The 22,288-nt window shown below is 37.7% G+C and overlaps 1 protein-coding gene across 1 annotated transcript in view; it reads right to left on the bottom strand.

Moving 5' to 3' along the window:
- Window positions 1-22,288, bottom strand: part of LOC145978633 (uncharacterized) — a 68,304-nt gene that overhangs the window by 15,605 nt on the left and 30,411 nt on the right. The window contains exons 6-8 of the mRNA XM_083111384.1: window positions 13,405-14,409; window positions 5,850-6,329; window positions 3,359-3,595 (exon numbers count right to left, since the gene is read on the bottom strand). Coding sequence (XP_082967510.1) covers window positions 3,359-3,595; window positions 5,850-6,329; window positions 13,405-14,409 — 1,722 coding nt within the window. The remainder of the gene's footprint in view (window positions 1-3,358; window positions 3,596-5,849; window positions 6,330-13,404; window positions 14,410-22,288) is intronic.

Genomic DNA, 22,288 nt, shown 5'->3' with positions numbered 1-22,288 from the left:
TTCGGTTGCTGTGTAGAGCAGGAAGATAAAATGTTTCATGCTTGCCAGAATGTATGATTCGTTAAATTATCACTTTACGACGGAAATAACATATATTAGCATACTGATACATACGTGCTTTATTTCGCGTGACGCTTCTTTCCCGAGCTTGCCAACAGCTGACTAGCCTGTCCGTGTGTTTGTGCGAACGTGGCAACGTAGAAACCCCCCAGCCACATGGCAGCCAACGAGGAGACAGAATTTGGTCACGTTCTTCATTCTGATTGCACGCCGCTTCTTATCGCGTCCGTACTTTAGCTTCCTACATTTCGAGGGCATACATTGCTCTCATCTTTAGGGAATGTAGAAATGGATACCAGTGTAGGTTAATATACATGACTATAATATGGCGGAGTTTGGATTCTGTTTTCCTATTGGCTCGTTCTGGATCCTGGTCCCCTCACATTGGCTGGTGTCTTGTTTTTAAGGAGTGGGTTTTAGGCGTGACTTAGCTGGAGTCCCACGTCCCTGTTGAGATTTGTACTTTCCCGTGAAGCCTATGGGCTCCTTTACCCGTTGGTCCTAGTAACCGGCACATATGGCTATTATTTCGTTGTCGGCAAATAAAATCCTGTGTCCCGCAAATCGTGACTTTTCCGGTTGGAATAATCGGATGTTACGCTGATGTTCATTCCATCGCTGCTCAATGGTGCATCCCGTTTGGCCTATGTATGGTGTCCCACACTCACAGGGTATTCGGTATACTACTGGAATGCGTAGTTCCAGATCATCTTTGACCGAATGGAGTAGGGCCTTGGTTTTCAGTGGCGGCCTGTGAATGGTCTTCACCCCGTGCCTGGCTAGAATTCTGCTTAACTTTCCGGAGGCATGTCCTATGAATGGCAAAACTGTTACAGTTGGGCCTTCCTGTCCTGTGTTGCTACTGGTAGAGGGGCTGTGTGGTGCAGTATCAGTCCTTGTTAGGGTCTCGTCCTCGATGTTCGGCTTCTCTGGGCTGTGAAGAATCGGCCCTTCTAAGGGCAACACTATTGTCCGTGCTTGGTCTCTGCTGAAATGAAACTGCCTTGTTCATATCTCTGATGATGTATCTATTCTGCTGTAGACTGATTCTGAGGCGAGTGAATTCTGATTCTAGATTCTCCTGGTCAGAAACGGTTACTGCCCTGTGGGTTAGTGTGTTCAGAACGGCGAGGCGTTGTGCTTTGTGATGGAAGCTATTGGCATTTAGGTACAGGTCAGTGTGGGTGGTTTTCTGTACACACTATGTCCGAGGCAGCCATCTGGTTTGCGGCGGATTAGGATGTCCAGGAATGGGAGGCAGCCATCTTCTTCTTTCTCCATGGTGATTGTTCAGGAAGTACAAGAAACTATGTAGAGCCAGTCGTCCATGTTGCCAAATGACGAATGTGTCATCCACATAGCTATAGAAACAGGAAGGTTGGTTGGGAGCATCTTTCAATGCTTCGTGTTCAAAATGTTCCATGTAGAAGTAACTATTCGTGTTGCTGATCTCGTGAATGGTCCATGTGTTTCTCTTACAACAGGTGAAGCTGATCATTTTGATGTCCCTTGTACTTCCACCAGTTTCAGAAAGTCCTATTCCAGATGAGCCTGTGCGATCGCCAACATTTCAGTTCATTATAATCAAAAGAAGCAAAGAGAAGAAGTGAATGAAACAAAGCGAGTGAGAAAAACAAATTCTCCTAAGCCAAAAAGTGGAGGTTCACCAGGCCATAGGTGGACAAATTATGATTTACTAATATCTTCAGAACGAGAATGGACAAGAGCAGATTTTACAAACACAGACAGGTATCCTGTTGAAAATTTCTTTTAGGTGTTTGGGGTGTTTGCAAAAGTATGCCATGTTCAAAGGTAAGCATAATTTTGATGTTGATGAAAATACGATTAGGCTCTTGATTGCTGTTCGCATGAAGAAATCGTACTGGCAGTTTCTTGAATTTCTGCTAAGTTGCAGTGTGGACAATGCTCACTAGATATACAGAATGTCTCCAGCAGGAAAAGGGAAGGGAGCTCTCGACTTTTAGGTTTCATAAGGAACAATGTGCAGTGCTCCCTTGGAAGATACAGTACTCATCCTGGTATATGTAGACCTTTGAAAGTGACAAAAAAGAGAATTCCAGATGACGTGCATTTGGATGGGAAAGACCACATAATAATTTCAAATCGAACGTAGATTCGATGTGCAGAGTGCCATAAGAACGCAACATAAAAATTTTAAAAAATGTGATGTTGGTTGCCACTCAAATTACTTTGAAAAGTTCCACACAGCATATGCACATCATCCAAATTCCTTTACTTATTAAAACATAAATAATTAAGGTACTCACGTTTTCCGCGAAGCTGTTTTACATTATTTTCTATTAATTTCGGTAGCCACTGCCATATAAAATAATGTAAAACAGCTTCGCGGAAAACGTGAGTACCTTAATTATCTATTACCGCATCTCTCATTCCCATAGTATGAAAACATAAATATTAACATTATAATGCTTTTTGCTTTGTTTATGAAACATTAATAATTGTTTAACATTACCTGATCATATCTTGTGTACAATTCCTGTTACAGTAGTAAAAAAAATATATAACTAAGAATCTAAAATACAATTGGTTTCAATAACATGTAGCATCCAGTGTCCCAATTTTCGGGCTGTGTGTTTTTCAAAAATGTAATGTCAAAAAAATTAATTCTAGATTTTTGCATCAACTCAAAATAAATAGTGAGTGTTGTCAATATAAACAAATTTTGAACTAAAAAATGAAGTTGGGCATATATGGGTTAAGCGAAAAATGCAGGTTCAACCAGGACTCGAATCTGGGTCTCTGGCATGCTGTACCAACTAGGATATCAGGCGAACCATATCATTGCCTGATTTTTCATGGTTGCTGTTTTAACTGCGTGCAATTGTGCCATTGCTACCATAACGGGATCTGTTGCCTTTGAAACACTGATGACGTCGACGTTGCCTTGTTTTCTCTCCAATGTAAATGTTTCTCCCATCGCATGTAAATTACATTAAAATCGAGATGCACAGGAGATGTATTATGTAGTATAATTCCACACAGGTAACCAGCAACAGTGAAAAATCAGGTGAAGATACGAATGGCTCGGTAGCTCACTTGGTATATGTTAAGAGACCCTGGCTTGAGTATGAATTTTTCGCTGAAATTTCTACATACGTAATTCACTTTAATTTTAAAACTGAAATTAATTACACAAGAAATTATCCAAGAAATGGTCTTATCTTCACATGCAATAGTGTGATTCCCCCCCCCCCCCGGACACACTGTAAAAGTTACTTTGACAATTAGTTTTAACCTTTATAAGACATACACTTACCGCAGATGACTTAATGAGAGAGAGTTGAAATTCGAAAATTGGAAGTATGATATTCCTGACGTACGGCTCAGATGATTTCCACACCACAGTAGACGTAAACAAGAACTTACAGACTTCCCCATTATATTCTTGACGGAGCATGTTGCGGGAGCCTGTCTGCTTACTAGTCACAAAAACATTCCACATCGCAAGTACATGTTTCAATGGAGCACCTGCAGTTGTGATATCCATGTTGATCTGCAACGAAGTTCCTCCAGTTATGGGAAATTTTAAAAAATGCATTTTACATGCAAGTTACAAGGTATCCAGATAGTAGCATCTACTTAGTCAATTGAACTCTGAAATCCCATGTAGCAGTCAGATATTCTACTCACCAGACCACAATGGCTGACAATACTGACAATACTAATTAATAATAATTTACCAATTGTTTATTGGAATAATTTATGTTCATCTTTTAAATGTAAGGGACCAAGTTTCACATCACACTACAGGCAAAATTACTGTTTTAACTTTTAGTCTCTTAGATATTATACAAGAAATTAAAGTTTATGAAGAGAAAAGTACCACACATTTATTGCTTGCACGAAGCTAATAAAATTTGGAGTTTTACTCCAATATTTGTGTGACAGATATTTTTTTTTAGTCAGAATTCTTGTATTTCTTGAATTTGCGCTGAACACACATTGTTGCCATACTCAAAGTTTCTCCACCAGTATCCCATGGAATTGTTACAATCATGATCATTTCCACTGTTTTCCTGTGGTTTTTCATTTCAATTCATTTAAGACTTACATTTCAAATTAGAACTTTGCTATGGCATTTTTGCTTGTCATAAAATAGAACGATGTATATATATATATGTGTTCTTGTTGTTGCAGCCAACTTCGAATGAATGAAACTTAAAAGTAACTCTTCTAAGAATCCAGAACTTCTTTAACTGCTGTCCCACTCACTCCTGTGTAAAATGCCTACAACATACTCCTTGTACTCAATTGGCCAACTTAATTTTTTCAAAATATAAGTGCCAAACTCACCAATTAAAATCTCAAAGTCTAGATCACTTTCATATGCATTCCTTTCCTATTGACAAGAGTAACCAACCCCGAGCAAACCCACAGCAAGAGGGCTAGTAACTCTACCAAACTGACCAATGTGCAGCTTATTTTCCCAACAGAAACTGTCTGTGCTTTATAATAAAGAAACAGCAACAGGTGAAATAGTTGCCAATGCAATTTGAATTTGAGTCTTACTCATTGCGTTCAGCAACGTAGTTTACGTACTAAAATAAGAATGCTTGTAATAAACAGTTCCAAAACTATGGTAAAAATTCGATGTCACATGATGGCCAGCAGGTGCTATATGGACATCAGACTGAAATTTGGGCATATATTACGCACACTAGTGCGAGCCCTGCACATTTAATCAATTAAGTCTGCTTAATTCCTCAATAATATCATTCTTGTTTGTTAGTATTGAATTTGGAAACTGATTGAAATGAGTTGTTCTCAATAATTAAAATTTTGTTTATCTAACACTTGGTTTCAGCCTGTAAGCATATATTTAGTTTTCTGTTTGCTAACTTAAAAACCACTCTCTTTAGCTGCTTTTAAAAATACTTTAGCATTATTCTTAATTGTATTTATATCATCTCCTAGTAAGTCTACATCATCTGCATGTGCTAACAACTGAGTCAGACCATCAATTTTAGGCCTTCATTAGTTTTTTTTACCTTCCTAACAGCATATTGTAAGGCAAAATGAAAGAGCAATGAAGATAATGCATCTCCTTGTTTTAACCCATTACGAATTGTAAATTTGACAGACATATTAATACTAGGGCTGAGCCGATACCGGCGGAAGCGGTAGGGATTTATATACCAATACTTTTTCTGTCTAATTATCCCAGAAATTATGCAAAATTTTAAGTTGCTCGTTATTTTGCACCACTTCTTGTGTGAAAAAAAATTAATTTTGTAATGACATAACATGTAATTTAATATTCTAATGGAATTTTTGTATATCATAAAGCAAAAATCTTGATCAATTGATGCATATAATTAGAGTGAAATACTTACACACTATTGTTAACGAATATTTTGAATAGCTTTTAATTGTTACAATTTTCAAGTATCGATATCGGTATTAGTAGGAATCGGTGAGAGTATCGGTTCAAAATGGTATCGGCTCAGCCCTAATTAATACCCACACGAATTTTATTTTCTGCTTCATTATTGCTTATTTTTATCATACTAAAAAGCTTCTTAGGCAATCCAAACTGGACTGGAAATAACAAAAAAAATATAAATCAGATGGCACGAGGTGTGAAACATGCCAGAAATAAATTGACATTGTTATATTGTACCTTGTTTTCTTTTATCCCTTCCCCCTATTTTTTAGTTCAATCATTCATGATCACATGATAGGTACCATAATCTAACCAACACTTAGAACATAATTCTTATTACGAATATACATATATTTAAACTTACAGTTTTTTTCCTCAAAGTATCGGCAATACTCCTGAATTGCTCTTTTTTGGGCTTCGTAAACAAGTCAGCAAAATGTCTCCTATCAGCATTCAAATGCTCTGAACAAATATTTACAACATCCTCATAAAAATTAACAGGGAGGTAATTCCTAAATCTTGCACTGTGTGCTAGAACTACAGAGATGAGTTCAATGAAAATATGTGAACTGTTCTCTCCTTCCTTAGCAATTTCTTTCAGTGCAAAGTTAACAAAACGTTCAACAGAAGGAACAGTTTTATGTATCAAATGTTTCTGTTTTTTTACGAATTTTGCATCTCCTCTGTCACATGCTCTCCTCAGAAGCACGATGTATGCTTCACAAAATATGGGTGTAATAGTGGTCAATCCCAGTAGATCAACAATATAATTAATGATATCTGCCCGAACAATTTTAATGCTTCTTCGTGCAGGTGGTAAAAAATCTTTCTCTAATGCCTCAAGCTGAAAAGAAATGAAACAAAAAAAAAAAGTAATGTTACTTATAAACATACTTTTTAAAAAATAATGCAGTAAATGTTGCTATTAAACGTTCCCAAGAATATTTTCGAGCTTACACTACCCATACAAACACAACATTACATGACTAGTATCTGCACCAAAAGTATTGAGCACTTAATAAGTGCTCGTAAAATTGTTGGCCCAATCCATATCATTACTGCAGTATAAAATCTGGCTGTTTAAGGGCACGAGGAACAGTTTCCATGTCCAGCAAGATGTGAGGACCCGAAACTACTACTCCCCCACTCACCTTTCACTGGATGTTTGGAGGAGGAGAGAAAACTTAGCATTACGCATATTATTATTTTTTCTCTTGCGAATATAAAGCTTCGGATGGCACAGAAAAACACATGAATGGAAAGAGGACAGGTTAAAGATTTAATTGGCAGGCAGAAAAGTCAAAACTTCCATTTGATTAGCCGTAACTTGAAGTTGTTTGTCAGGAGGAATACATGGGAGTCTAGAAATAATTATTAATAATATTTTTTTACAGATCGTATTTAGCTTAATAATCAACTAGCTATAAAAACAACTTCCACTTGCAACTTGGGGAGAAATTCATACCCTCATATACGGTTTTTATTTTAGTAGCAGTGCCCATTCCGATGATATTGAAATACATACCTAGCGCGAAACTGTCACTATTCACTATAAATGGGATGAAATATCTTACCAAACCCTCAAAATTACAGCTGTGAACATGATTGGTTGATTTGATTTATCTGCTTTTCTGCCATTTTGGACTAACCACGACGATGAGAATGAGGGATGATATGATGACCGGACACTCACGAAGAACACCTATACCCCACGGTTAGCCCGGAAGGGCCCAGAAGTTCTTTTCAGGAAAATTCACCTTGAAAACCCCAGTCAAAAAGTGGTTTTCTTCAGAAAATGTTAAATTATTGCTTTAAATACTTGTGAGGTTCTACGATTGTCAAAATTTCTTGGAAAACTTGTAAAGAAAAGGCTTAGCAGAGCTTATAATGCTAAAAATAATGAATGCAGTACAAGTCAGTGTTTTTTTTTCAGGCTATTTTCCTAAAATCATCCTAATATGGGCTTTTAACGGAAATAAAAAGAATTATATCCAAGATATAAAAGAGATAAAGTATCAATTTTCTTTTAGATAACACATTTGCATTGATTGATGCAACATAGTTGAACAAAGCTTATAATTTTGAAATGTGTAGCACTTTGGTTATCAGCCACTTCCTTATGTGGGGGAAACCATAGTGGCACATCATAGTTTCACTTGTGATGATCAATTGATACAATACATTTTTGCATGTTTAAGCATTACAAGGGAGAATTGAGTACATTTTATTGAAATGTCGTTAATTGTGGCATAATTAAATTGGAATACTCTTTAAATGATTTTTCTCATTTCTCATCATAATGGGTTGCTTGCCCATGCAAGATAAATGTTATTTATGTCTGGTTAGGCACTCTATACCCATGTAAATCGTGTACCTTCATGATCTACCACAATTTCAGTTTTTCCTTTTCTTTTCTTTTTTTAAGGTTGTATGGTTCTCAAGTAAATTCAGTGTATATTTACACTTTCATATTTTGATCATTTTTGACATTATCAAACCTTAAAATAGACTATAATTTTGAGCTTTGTGCATGAAACTTACAGGAGCATTATGTACTTACAGTATAATTTGACAATAAAATTATCAAAATATGGTGCATGTGTTAGGATGGATGGGCCTTGATAACTGCTGTAAATGAAGAATCATTTAGTTAAAATTATTTCTGCAGCTATAAAACTTGAGGAAAATTGGACATAGTGTTTCAAGACTGATTTTCACCATGTTGCAGGCCATGTTTTTTATTCTTTTTTTCTTCCAAAACTGTCTAGAATACATTTTCGGAGTATAAGAAATTCCATTGGTCTGCAATTTTGCAGCAAAACTTTTAAAATAATATTTCATAGCTTAGGAAAGGTGTGGTGGTAAAATTAGTTGCAAGATAACTTGAAGAATTGGTCTCACATTGTATATGACACAAAATGGCCACAATATTTAACCCTTAACCACAGTCGTGAACATTTTGGGCACTAACACAATCCACAGGACCTCTATGAAAAAAATGAATATAAATATATCAAGACATATTTTAAATGATGTGAATTTAATCATGTCTTATGCTTTGTTATTCACTGAACACAATTACGTAGTTTTGAGAGCGAAACACAATTTTTTAACTTCCCTCAAAAAAAATATTTTGTTTATATTGTGAGTTTAAGCAAAGCAAATACACCAATCCAAAATATCTCTTAACTGAGTATTTACTCACAGCTGATCAACGTGAATTTAGTCCTTAGTTATTGTTTAACATTCATTCTTCAAAACCACGGGTCCCTCTATTCAGTATATGCCACACATAAAAAATCTGCAATTCTCTTGTGTATTGATCGTAATAAATCATCGGTGATTTTAACCCTCAAACACAGTATATAAATAGAACACCACAAAAGCAGATAATGCAACCTTTCCCTTCACGCTTTCACAGCACACTGAAGTTGAGGAAGGTACTAAAAGAGAGGTAGCCTCAAGGTCAAAACTACTGGCGGTGTAACAAGCAAAAGGAACACTCCCGTCCGTGGGACGTCACAACTGTAGTTGAAGGTTAAAGATAGTACACGACAGACTGGTTTAACATGTTGTCGGAGAGCTTTAAGTATGCTCATATTTAACTAAGCCCAGCGACGGGCTAAGTTTCAGCAGGTTTTATGTATCAATCCGTGCGAGATCTGAGCACAGAATCTTCCGTGCCAGTTTTGCCTCAACCGCCGAGCTGTTTACATCGCAGGCACTGAGAAAATCTGCAATATTGCCAACCGCACACCACATTAAAACCCCCACATGCATGTAAAGCGGAATGTATTTTTGCCTTTTTTTGTCTCCTGAACCATACAGTTTTTAAAGTAATTTCTGCGCATAGATATGTAATAAATGTGTCATTACTTAAGGGGGTTCTAAAGCCATGTTAAAGAATATGCCCAAATTCCCAGACACAACAGTACCACTAATATACAGGGGTGTTCAAAAAAAAAAAAATGTACACACACTTTAAAAGCATGTCATACATGCAATACACTTCGATTTAAGTTGGCTACGGGTTCAACGTGTAGTACTATCGTTCAGAAACAGCAACAGATAGCGATAGTGTTCAGCGACATGATGCAATAAGTTGAGAGAGTGCAGCGATGGCACAAACACAGCTATCATTCGAGGTGCGAAAAAACATTCTCAAGTGGTATTGGAAATTCGAGAATGTCTCTGAAGTGCAACGACAATGGAGGCAGAAATATGGAACTGAACCACCTACACGGCTAAGAATTGCTCCCTTGCGTGATAAAAGTTTGAAAGGAAAGGAACAGTGATGGATTGCATAAGCAATCCCTGTGACTATTCTGGAACATGTCATCAGGAATGTACAGCATCATGTGCAAAGGTGTTTGTTGGCTGGTGGTTTGCAGTTTGAGCACTTTTTGTAATTGCATGCAGAAACTGTGTCTATCTTGTAATTTTTCCCTTTGTATTGTTGTAATACTCACAATTAGCAGCTATTCCATTTTAAAGTGTATATACATTTTTTTGAACTGCTGCGTACAGATGCTGTTGAAGTGGTAGTTCTTGACAAGACTGGTGCATTTTTGTCTTTTATGACTAATAAGCGATATTTTGTTGTGAAACAACGAATCCAGTGTGTAGCTGCAAGTACCTGAAATACTGTGTGAAAAGGTGGAAACATTTTGTATCTTCAGAAAGTTGTGGTTATGTTTATGGATTTTAGCATACACTGTTGCCAAGATTTCACTCCGTATTTTATAACGATATGATCAATGTGAGTGCTTGATTGCCCGAAACTCAAACCAAGCTACCAGAGACTGCTAATGTAGTTACAAGAAACGCTGTTGTTTGTTCAAAATGGGGAAACTGAAACACAGTCATCGAAGAAGAGCACACCCAATTTATTCTGGAAAATCAAGGGCCCCAAGATTATGTCGTGAACGTGACAAAACAAGAACAGGTTAGAAGGTAAGTATTATTTATATTTAATTGCTTGCTAGTTTCTGTTACAGATATAAAGTAAGGTAGAAATTCAGTGTGCATAATGTATTAAGATGGATGTTTATTGTACAGCATACACATTTCTTTAATTTTTTATACCTCCTTGTTTCAACCAAAATCGTCAATTGTCTGCATGTGAAAGATGTAAAAGATATAATATATCAGAAAAAATGTTTGTCCGTTTTCCCACTCACAATTCACACAGTTTCTGTTCATTATTTCGTACAAATAGAAAGTGATGTCGAAGGACAAGAGATGGGAAGCAGGAAAGACCTGAAACGACATAAGGAAGATGGCTGGAAACAGAGTCCGTTGGCGATACTTCGTTGAGGCCTTATGCTCCGTAGCGGAATAACAGGAAATAAGTCAAGTAAGTCACTGCAACATAAAAAGGAAGTTTCGAGAATGAATTACTTGTACAAAATATAAACAAACGACACTGCCAGCAAACACTTTGCCACTGTGATACCTGGCAAGGGTGTCAGAGTTTCTACTTGAAAATAGAAGGGAGGAGACACCCCCCCCTTACATTGTATCTAAACTTGTTAGCTACAAACAAATTACTTAGAATTACAATTGCTGTTTATGTCATTTACATTGAGGGGGTGTTGAAAAAGAAAAAGAGCGAGACTTACAACTGTATTGGAAGATGAAAAAGATGTGAATAGAATAAGTCATGGCTGCAATGTATCTGAACAAACGTTGTAGACTGACTGATAGTTAGGGACATTGAATTTTCGCGATGCGCGAAATCGCGAAATGTGAAAAAAAGATGCAATTTTGAACATTCTGCTCGTAACTACACCCCCAATGATAAAATATGCACGAGTTTTATTCGCGAAGTAATGCGAAATGTGTGCTTTTCCACGAAATGGATGCTTTTTCGCGAAATAACCGTGAAATATCATCAAATTAAGTAGAAATCACGCAAAAACTGGCAATCGAGGTTTTACGCGCAAACTGTCGATTTGTAACGAAACGTTTGCCTAAAGTTTCCTACCACTTGCAGCTGAAGAATGTTTTATCTTCGATCACATCAGGAAGATGCTGCAAATTGGAAATTCCCATGCACATAATCTCAGTTCGAAAACTTCGCTCCCTGTCAAGCTGCATTCCTTTCTTCCCCTGAATATGCAATTTAGAAATGAAGTGATTTTGTGTTGATGTTTCCTTTTTGGTTGGACAGCTAAGTACTTGTGTATGTGTACAGTATATAAAAATGAAGTAGTTTATCAATTTATAGCTCTTTTGTATGTTGTTTCCTCTCATGATGAAAAAGTGTGTGCCAATTTTTTTTTCCACCGCTGGTATATACCGCTGATCTAACATTTTATTTACTGCTCTCCTCAGTTTTATTTACCATAAATTCGTCTCCCTACTGATAGTGATATCTAGAGGCACGCAAATTTAGTCTTTGACGAAAACACGAAATATGCAATAACGTGCTGTAATGTTCATTTTTAATGTTTCTGAAAGGTGTGAGGTGCATTTTTCTACCCTGTCTTGTCACGAAATAATTTGAAATAAACTGCAAAATGTGAAATATACTCTTAAACACAAAATTGACCGTTTATAAACTGACGCGACACTTTCTGAAGTATCCTGCGAGTTATGCAATTCACGGAAAATTGATTAATTCTGCTGTAAATATTTGAGAAGCAAAAATGGACCCCTTTACACACGAATAAACTTAATACTCTGATAACTACATAAATGTGCTATTAGAAGCATTTACTTTGTGTAATAAGTGCAGTTTGAAATCAAATTTAGGATTATATTCACAATTTTAAAACCAAAATGTTATTTTGTATAGCACTTTTGATGTGATTATTCACTGCTATAACACCAAAATTTTGCTTTTTTTATTTACCAAAAATATGTGCCTCTAGTGATATCCTATGAATTTCCCTTGGAGAAGCAGTTTTTCTTCGTCACTCAGGCAGAATTTGTTGGAACCCTATCTGGGTGGGAAAAGGACAAACAATAAGCATCATGGGAAACTATTGTGATGTTATTAAATCTGAACTTTTTTTTTAAAAAAATATTTAATTTATTTGCAAATACTAGGGATTTTTTTAAATTTTATTTTTATTCATTGTCCTTCCAACAACATGCACTGTCCATTCCCTTCTTGTGAAAGCTTGTGTGGACATGACCAGTTGCATACATTTACAGGATAGATGGTTTTTACATGTTTTGACAGGTTGAGATGGTACCAGAGGGAAGAAAGGGGGACAGATATCTCCCAGGGTCGACCAATCCTCCCCCTTTGGAAAATGAAAATAATAGATACTAGATTCATGGGAACTCAACTCAGATTCTAATCAATGGACAACCTTGTATGTGTGTTTATATAGGAGGGAGGGGGGGGGGGGTGCAACCAAAGAATAACTGGTCACTTTTACACTATTTGTTTTTTCACGATGATCTTGCACTTTTTTTACATCAGTATAGTGTATAACACTAGTGCTTCTAATAAAAATGTGCCATTTTTTAAAAAAGGAAATAATAAAAAATGCGATTTGTAACTTAACGAATCAATAAGTTACAAAAGAAAAAGAGGAAAAAAAATAACTTGTGACAACAGTTAGCTGAAATATCACAATGTAAAAACTGTAAAATATTAACATTTTTTGTAATTGTCCATGTTACCACCATTCTCATTTTATGAATTTTGATTTGTATATAGAAATTCTTCCTTCTGTAGCATACACCATCAAAACATCGATGAGAACATAGAATGAACATACAAGGAACAATTTTTATGTACAAATCAAAGTTCATAAAATACAGTACAATGTTCTCATCCTACGAAATTTTAAAAACTAAGGTCCTTGATTTGAAAGCTACATGAAATAACTTAAAATAATCACTAATTTTGAACACTAACGTAACGGTATTACTAAACAAATGGGAAAATTAATATTACTCACATTGTGTACTCTGTGAAGGAAAGCAATGCAGAAGTCAAATGTTATATCTGTAGGTCCGCATTTTTCAATCACAAAAGTTTTCACCATTTCCATATGCTGTGCAGGAACATCGCTCCTTATTTCTGCATCTATTAGACTCTTGAACAAGAACCGTCTCCTCTGTGGATCGAAAGTCAGCATACATTTCACTGAAAGAAGCCACGTCAAAAAGAAACCACGATGCATGTAGTCCAAAATATCCAGCGGCTTGTGAGAATCTAAAATTTGACTTAATATTTCATAGATATAATATGTCACTTGATATCCTTCTTGGCTGTTTGACATCGGTTCCAATGTTATGGCTACAGAAAACCATCCAAGAAAGAGTAAGGATTTCACACTGTCACTGCAATAGTGAACAGGGAAAACACCCATTAGGGTGATACATCTCAAGATTAAACTGGTATTGTAAGTCACTCCATTGCTTGTTAAACGCGTTGCATTACCAGAGAGAGCATCATTCACAGTATACACTATGTCAAAAATTAATGACGCCACAGAAGCAAGATCACTTTCGGAAGTGCACAATGGGTCTGCCACATTAATAACTGTTGATTCTTTACCCTTCATGAGAGAAAGGACAGTTTTAGCAAGGGATCCTGTAAATTCAGAGTCTAACTTTCTCTTTGCTTTCTTGAAAACTTTTCTCATTTTCTCAAAAATAATGCACATGATAGCTGAGTATAGGCACTGATTTTCATGGCACTTTGGGTCATTCAGTACACCGAACCAACAGCTATCAGAATTTGCAATCAGGTCCTCCACTATATGTTCCGCCAATGAAATGTATTGGGATGAATCCAGATATGGTGTTATGATCTGAAAGTTCTTTGCTAACAATCTGCTAGTTCCTGGCATATTTTGCAGCAAATACTTTGTTGCGGATGCACTAATTTCAGCTTGTAATGGTGTTCTTTCCTTTTCCAATATCAGAGTAGCTTTCAGTTTTTGTATTATCAAATCATCCTGAAAAAGAAAAGATAAATTAATATAAATAAGACAAGACCAGGTATGTTGAGAATCAGTGGCAAAAAAGCTGTTCGTACACAATCCAATTGTCATCGAAACAGACCCAACGAAATTGAAAATTGAAAGTCGTTGAACAGCATTCTTATTGTAAATCTTGAAATGTCTGAGGTTGCACCTGTACATGATCAAAGAAACATTAGAGAATGATTTCACATTTTACCAAAAGGTGGTAGTGTATACGGCAAGAAAAATAAACGAATCAGCTTGTATGATAATCATGTGTTTACTTTAACTTTGAAATGTCACATAAAAAACACAGCACCTTGCGTGTATAGCAACATGCATAATTTGTTTCTTTTTTTATGTACCCACGCCAGCAAGAACGTTGCGCCAGTTAGGCGAGAACTCGCGAAGTGTGTGGCTGCACGGATGTTTTGTGAAAAAGTGGCTCCGGTGTGCATTGCGATATATACCGCAATATTTGTTGTGTGTAGTACTCGTGATAACAATAAATCATCAAAAAACACAAACATATGGTCCTCCGGGCTATTTACAAATGTAAGAACTTCATTAATGCAAATCAAGTGCAGAAATATCAATGTTTGCTAGACAACAATATCTGTACTAACCATCTCAAAAAAGGACATTTTTCAAGCATATGTAGAAAATGCCGAAAGAACCACAACACCTTATTGCACATAAATCACGCAACAGAAGCATCAACAAGGTTGCAATCAGAAACTCGTTCTGATAACTCAGAGCCTTCTAATACAAATCAGTACAATCAGAATGAATTTTCACCGCAAGCTTCGTATTACACAATAAAGGGAAAACCTCAGTCACAAGTTTTGCTAGCAACTGTGTTAGTTAAGCTGGAAGATCGAACAGGAAGATGGATAAAATGCAGAGGGTTATTAGACAGTGTCTCTCAATCGAAATGGTGCCACATCAGAAACCAGATCCAAGCATTGAAGTATGTTTGCAATCCAATACAAACAATTTTTCCACAACCACAGAATGTGTAGTGTTGCCAACCATCAATGGCAATTTATCAACCGGAAATGTTCCATATGAAGAATGCAACATTCCAAAGAATATCGCATTGGCAGATCCAGACAAATACAGTTATTATTCGGTGCTGATGTTTTCTATCAAATATTGAAGCCAGAACGTATGACTCACCCAAAGAACTTCCCAGTACTTCAAGACATTCTATCAGGACACATCCCACAACAATGTAGCTCCAACACATCGATTACTTCATTGTTTCACAATGACAAATGACAATCTAAATAGACAGATAGAACTTTTTGGGAGCCAGGAGAACTAGGAACATTCGTGACAACGAGAAGAAATGGCATGCGAGCAGCACTTTGTAAACCACACCACTCGTGACCTACAGGGTGTTTCACGGTACATTTGCCATTCAAGGAGGTTAAAGAAACATTAGGACAATCATACAATTTAGCTTCAATCATGTTTCATCAACTTGAAACAAAATTGCAACGTGAATCAGAATTACAGTAAAACCTATCAATTCTACTACAAAGGTACGTGTTGTATTCAACACGTCAGCCAAGACAATCAACGGAAAATCATTTAATAATATTCTCATGATTGGACCCACAATTCAACCAGATTTGAAGTCCATAGTTTTAAGATTTAGAACACATCCATTCGCTTTTAAGGCAGACACCGAAAACATGTATCAAATGATACAAGTGCAACAAGATGATACTCCGTCGCAGAGGAACTTGTGGAGACACACGCCGAACGAAGAAATCAAAATATATGAATTACAAACTCTCACGTATGGGACAGCGCCAGCATAATTTTTATCAAGACGCTGTATGTAGCAACTAGCACAAGAAGAAAGTAATTATCCTTAAGCAACAAACATTTTAGCAGAGCTTTTATGTTGACAATTTAGCTAGTAGATTTCAAAATGTACAACAAGCGGCACAATTGCAAGCCAAACTCGTTGAGTTACTAGCTAAAGGAGGCTTTGTATTACGAAAATGGTGTTGTAATAATTCTGAGTTATTGAAATCAATTTCACCAGAATACAGAGAAGATACCTTTCCAGTACAATTACATTCGCAAAAAGGAGTGAACACCCTAGGGATTTCTCGAAATCCTGTAGAAGACAAATTCATTATTAGCAGTAAATTTACTTCTGGTTTTACTGGGTGTTCCATTTACAATGCAACCTGGAGTTGGGGATAGTATAACTTTTGAACTGGAAGTGGTACACACATAATCCTTATACCAAATTGAAGCCTTGTTTATGTATATATTTTTAAACTGGGGGAACAATGATTGGATTTCATTAGTGTCCATGTAGTGTTGCCAGATGTAACAGGAAGTGTAAATGAATTTTTTTACAAAGCATGAAAAATTGCACATAACACACATGTGTGGACATGCCGTCGGTAATTTGCAGTTTGGTTACGTGGATTATCTCGGCATCTATGGCAGTGAAAAAAGAAAATGTTAATTTCTACCGATAGCCAATGAGGCGTCGTGAGACTCGTTTTGTGCCCAAGTGGCAAAGATTTTTTTGAGTGAAGTATGACTCTTCCCAAGACTTTCTTATCATCTTTGCTTCATTCGTGTGATGTGTGATAGTGTCGTCTGTGCCTGCTGTGTCCCCAAAAGGCTTATAGTCGACCATGGCTGCCCCGAGTGATCTCCTTTCTGATGAAATCCGAGATGAGCTGGAGGAGATGGATACAGACTCCGATTGGGATGAAGAAGAGCTTGACATTCCCACTGATACATCATCAGAATGTGATTCTGATGATATGTCACAAACATGTTCCCCTTCCCTTCCTCCTTCTCCATCTGACTGGCAACCCCCTCCCCGAACTAGTAGGACTGCTCCCAACCCCCGACCTTTCCTAGGACAGACTGGACTGAAGGCTCGACACATTGACAATGCATCCTCTCCCTTGGCCTTTTTTGCACTGACTTTCTCCGAAGACATCTTCCAGCATCTGGTGACCGAGACCAACAGGTACTACCACCAACATATCACAAAGCACCCAATGAGAAAGCCCGAACGTGACGTGACCATTGACCAAATGAAGACTTTTGTTGGTTTGACAATACTGATGGGACATGACCGCAGAACACGTTGGCGAGACTACTGGTCCACAAAACCCCACCGTTGCACACAGTTTTACGGACAACAGATGTCACATAACTGCTTCATCCACTTGCTCAGATTCCTACACTTTGAGGACAATACAAAGACCCCTCCCCCCAAGAACCCAATATGATAGGCTGTGGAAGATGAGGTTTGTCTTTGACAAGATCAATGAGCTTAGCTCTAAATGCTACTATCCTACCGAGCATTTAGCAGTTGATGAAGCTATGGTCTTGTACAAAGGATGTCATATTCAAACAGTATATTCCAAAGAAATACAATAAGTTTGGGATCAAGATCTACAAACTCTGTGATTCTTTGAGATATACATATGACATGACCGTATATCTGGGCAAGGACTAAGTCAGAGCGACTGCCGTGACATCTGCAATGAACGGTTTAGTTGTAGCGATGACGGAGAAGGTGAAGGGAGTTGGTCATAAATTATTTATGGACAACTACTTCTCTTCTCCAGACCTATTTGATGATCTTGTAACAAGCAGTATATATTGCTGCGGGACCGTCAAATCCCCAACGAAAAGGCCTCCCACCCAACTTTTCAAAGACTGACTTGAAGCTGAAGAAAGAGGAGACTTACGTGTTCGGGAGAAGAATGACTTGACTGTGATATGTTGGAAAGACAAGAGAGGTGTACGTGTTGACGAACATACATCAGCCACCAGCTGAGGGAAATTTCTGTGATGACCATGGCAACATACTCAAGCCGGCTATTGTATGTGAGTTCAATAGCCACACGGGTTACGTTGACAAGGCTGACCGCATGACTAATTCCTACACTGCCCAAAGAAAGACCATGAAGTGGACTGTCAAGCTGCTCTTCCACCTTCTCGACAAATGTATCCTGAATGCCTTCCTACTCTTCAAGTCATTTCATCAGAACGTGAGGCACTTTGGGTTCCGTGAGAAGTTGGCCCTAACTCTTTTGGGGACCAAGGTCGAGCCAGGCACTCGAACCCAAGCTCCAACACAACCTGATCCGTCAGGTCCCAGTCCATCAGCCAACAGGCGGTACGAAGTTTGTGGCTTTCGTCACTTCCCCACCATGGTACGAGAACAGCGGAGATGCGTACAGTGCGGGCCACGAAACCCACGACGAAGTAGATGCAGCTGTATTACCTGTAAGGTGCCCCTGTGTCTGGAGCCATATTTTATAGAGTACCACCAGTAAGGCATCATGGTTCCAGACCAAGCCTGGGAGCTGGAGCAGCAAAGATAAGTACAAAAAAACTTATTTGTACTCCTCTCCCTATTTTTTCTTACAAACTGACATGCCTACGATAATTTCCATGTGCATGTTGACCTTTTCGGGATGGGAAAATAATGTACAATTTCTTGCTCACCTAGCACCCAAATGGAGCATCCTAGATGAAAAAGGCAAAGAACCTTTTTTGTAGAGAATTATATATAGATTATTTTTCATCATAACCTTCTTTTCCGTAAAATGCTTTCCAAGCGAGATAATTGCAAAAACCTGATTTTGGGTGCCATTTTTCAAAGATGGTACAGAAGTGCAAAATTAATATCTTGTTAAGAACCCTTTTAGGAAGATAATAAAACTTGTTCCAGCTTTCCCAGATTTTTTTCCTTATTGGACCCCCTTATTGACTGGCCTATTGTTACATGTGAGGTTACAAGCATAATACATATAATAAATACATGTAATAATACATATAATGAAAAGAAAATATTCCATGTCGAGATACAGAGGAGTGTGCAATATATACATGAGATGTGAGTGACGGTTTGTCTAATGTTTAATTGTTACAATGACATTAGCGACATATGCAAAAATTACTCCATAATGTACATTATATTTATAATTTTTACATTAGTGACAATGACAGTTTGTGAATGATAACAGTATGCCATTAATTATAATCCAAGACATATATTTCCCACCAACCTCAAAGCGCCACAACGACATTGGTAATATCTAGATAAATTAACACACAATTTCCCATTTTGACTAGTTACCAAATTATTGATGTGTTGTGAATTGATTATTAGATCTTAGCATTTAAGCAATTGTAATATTTATTACTGATTGGTCCATGTTTTTAACTTGGGGCCATCAATTATTTGCATATTGAAGGATAATGAAGCAGGCGTGCAGTGTACCGAGGCGATTTCCAATTTTGACTGTTCTGGTGTTCCAGAGCAGTTTTCTGTATTAACTTTGGAGTTGCCTTGTGCATATTGTGAAATGACAGACACCGCACAGACGTCTCACTCAGGAATTCCATAGCGAGGCATCCTTGGTAGAGGGAGGCCATTGTCTTCGCGTGCGGAGCTGCCTATCTGACATGATACAAGATAAGAATGCTGCATCTGCATTTTGATGTTAGCAGAGATTGCACCCGTCCAAAGTGCAGCGTCCATCAAGGAATGTTGCTTCGTTACGTTTCGCAGCTGTCGAGAATCTGAGAGCCGAGAGGAGTGTTTTCTGTTTCCTTTATGAATGAAAAAAGTATGGAAGTAAAGTAACATTCTATCACCCCTGCTTCACTTCCCTGAGGTCGTGTGAGATAATTACCATTGTTTATTCACATTGTTCAGTGAATATCTTTTCCATCTTAGTTTGGTGGGATTAGCGAGTTATGAAAAGATATAACAAAGATAAGTTAGTAATTATAACAATATTACATAACCATGTTTAACAGTAAAGAGACGAATCCATATGATACAGACACCAATTACGTTTTGTACAGGAGTACATGTAATAGATAAATAGAGAAAAAAATTGAACTTACTTACGTAAGTGAGTGTGAAGATTTGGAAACTGCTGGCTGTGCAACTGAACGTGTTTTAACGATTTTATAAGACCCAGGTTCTAAGAGGTCTCTTGGGAAATTGGAAACTTTTTTAAAACAGGATTTTTAACTGGTCGTTTTTAGACAGGAATGTTTTCAGGAATTGTTTCAAGTGTTTTTTAACCAATACCTCTAACCTAATCCATGTTTAACACTTAGTGATGCGGCATTATGATTAGAGTATATGAACCTGATGAAGGGGGCAGTTGTACCCTGAAATGTTGTTTCATACTCACTGACGTCAGTACGTTCAAATTTTATACTCATTTAGTATTGCTTATATTATATAGTGAATAACACGCACAAAATGCAAATATGTTATAGAGAAAAAGTGTTAATAAATATAATTATTAAAGTTCTTATGTGGACTTAGAATTAGTATGGTTAGTTAAATTAAAGTCAAATGATACTATTTAAAAATTAAGAATTAACTGGATTTGATTAAAAGGTTTAATAAATTTAAAACAAAAGTTAAAATTTAGTTAAATGTTGATACCAAATTGGCATGAGAATTTTAACCTTATTCAAGCTCAACCTGAATGAAGGCCACTGGTACCCAGCGGATGTCAATCTATGTCTTGTTCTATAATTTATTTCCAGTCCTTCTGGAGTGTACTCCGGGATATCAGTTTCAGTTTATTACTTTAGCTGCTTTACGAGTGATCCTCCCTGGAGGTTAAACTCATTTCACTCGCTGTTATTTACCGATTACTTTTTAATATAGTAAATTAATAATTCTTCTGATCTTCGGCCTGTTCTTTGCATAGTCCTTGTGACACTCACCGGGCAGACGGAGTGGATGGATTCTTCTTCTCTCCCCTGCTGCTCTTCTTCCGGTGGAGACGATGTAGTGGCGGTGTGTCGATGGCCCTCCGGTGGCTCCTCTTCAGGCCACCGTTGATCCACAGAGAGCTCCCGGTGGGTGGCTTGTTCTCCTCTTCTGGGATTTCTTCTACGCTCTTGGACGGGAGGTTGGGGGAGTGGGGCTAACGGTCGTTGATAGTTGTCCCGATTGAAGATTTTTAATTCTTCGTTGAACACCATGTCTGCCAAGGTATTTAATTTTTTGAAGTGTGTACTTCGTAGCAGTTCAAATATAATGTCCTCCTCCGACGCCCGGCAGAAAAAGACTTTGTACTCGGGCGAGTTGACCTCCGTTAAACAGGACCTGCACAGATCGCTATTTCCTCTCCCCATTTTCTGTAAGTGGGTGCCGTAGGGTCCGTGGCCCATGAGTAGGTGGATCGTGCCTCTGGAGAATGCCTTCTTTTTGTGCAGCAGTTTCTCTTGTGTGCTGGGCAAGAACTGGTGGAATCTTAGACTCTTTTCGGAAGCATCTCGCACTGCCTGCCAGTCACGACTTATTATTCCTTCTATGTCTTGGAACGTGGGGTAGAAATTCCACAGCATTGCGATTATTTCTCTTTTGTTGCCCTTCCTGAAATGATAGGAAAGGGCCCTTAGCTTTATAATGTAATCCGCTGGCAGAGTTCCTGTTATGACGAGCATGGCCTCCGTGGATGTTGTCTTGAATGCCCTGGTCAGTCTCAACAGGACCTTCCTCTGCGAAGATCTTAGTTTATTAACCCATCCGCATACCTAGTCGTCGAATCGACGGCCTATCTGGACGTTCGCTTCTCATACCTAGCCGTCGAATCGACGAGTTCCCGATTTTCATCACGTAGTTTCTTTTTCTGCCAACAGATGGCAGAGGTTGTATGATCCTTCGAATCTATGACGTGTATGTTTGTGCTGCTAAATTTTTCATACCATTTCAGGCATGTTTTGTTCAGTAATTTCTCATGTAAACAAACCTTCATTTGTTACGTCTTTCCATCATGTCGCATAAGAATGTTGTAGAAGATTCTCCGATTGAAAAGTTGCTTTTCGATAGCGA

Source organism: Lepisma saccharinum, chromosome 25, assembly GCF_977018435.1.
Source record: "Lepisma saccharinum chromosome 25, izLepSacc3.1, whole genome shotgun sequence".
In the NCBI taxonomy this organism is placed as follows: domain Eukaryota; kingdom Metazoa; phylum Arthropoda; class Insecta; order Zygentoma; family Lepismatidae; genus Lepisma; species Lepisma saccharinum.
Note: the sequence above shows the minus strand (reverse complement) of the source record. Positions and strands in the feature narration are given on the sequence as shown.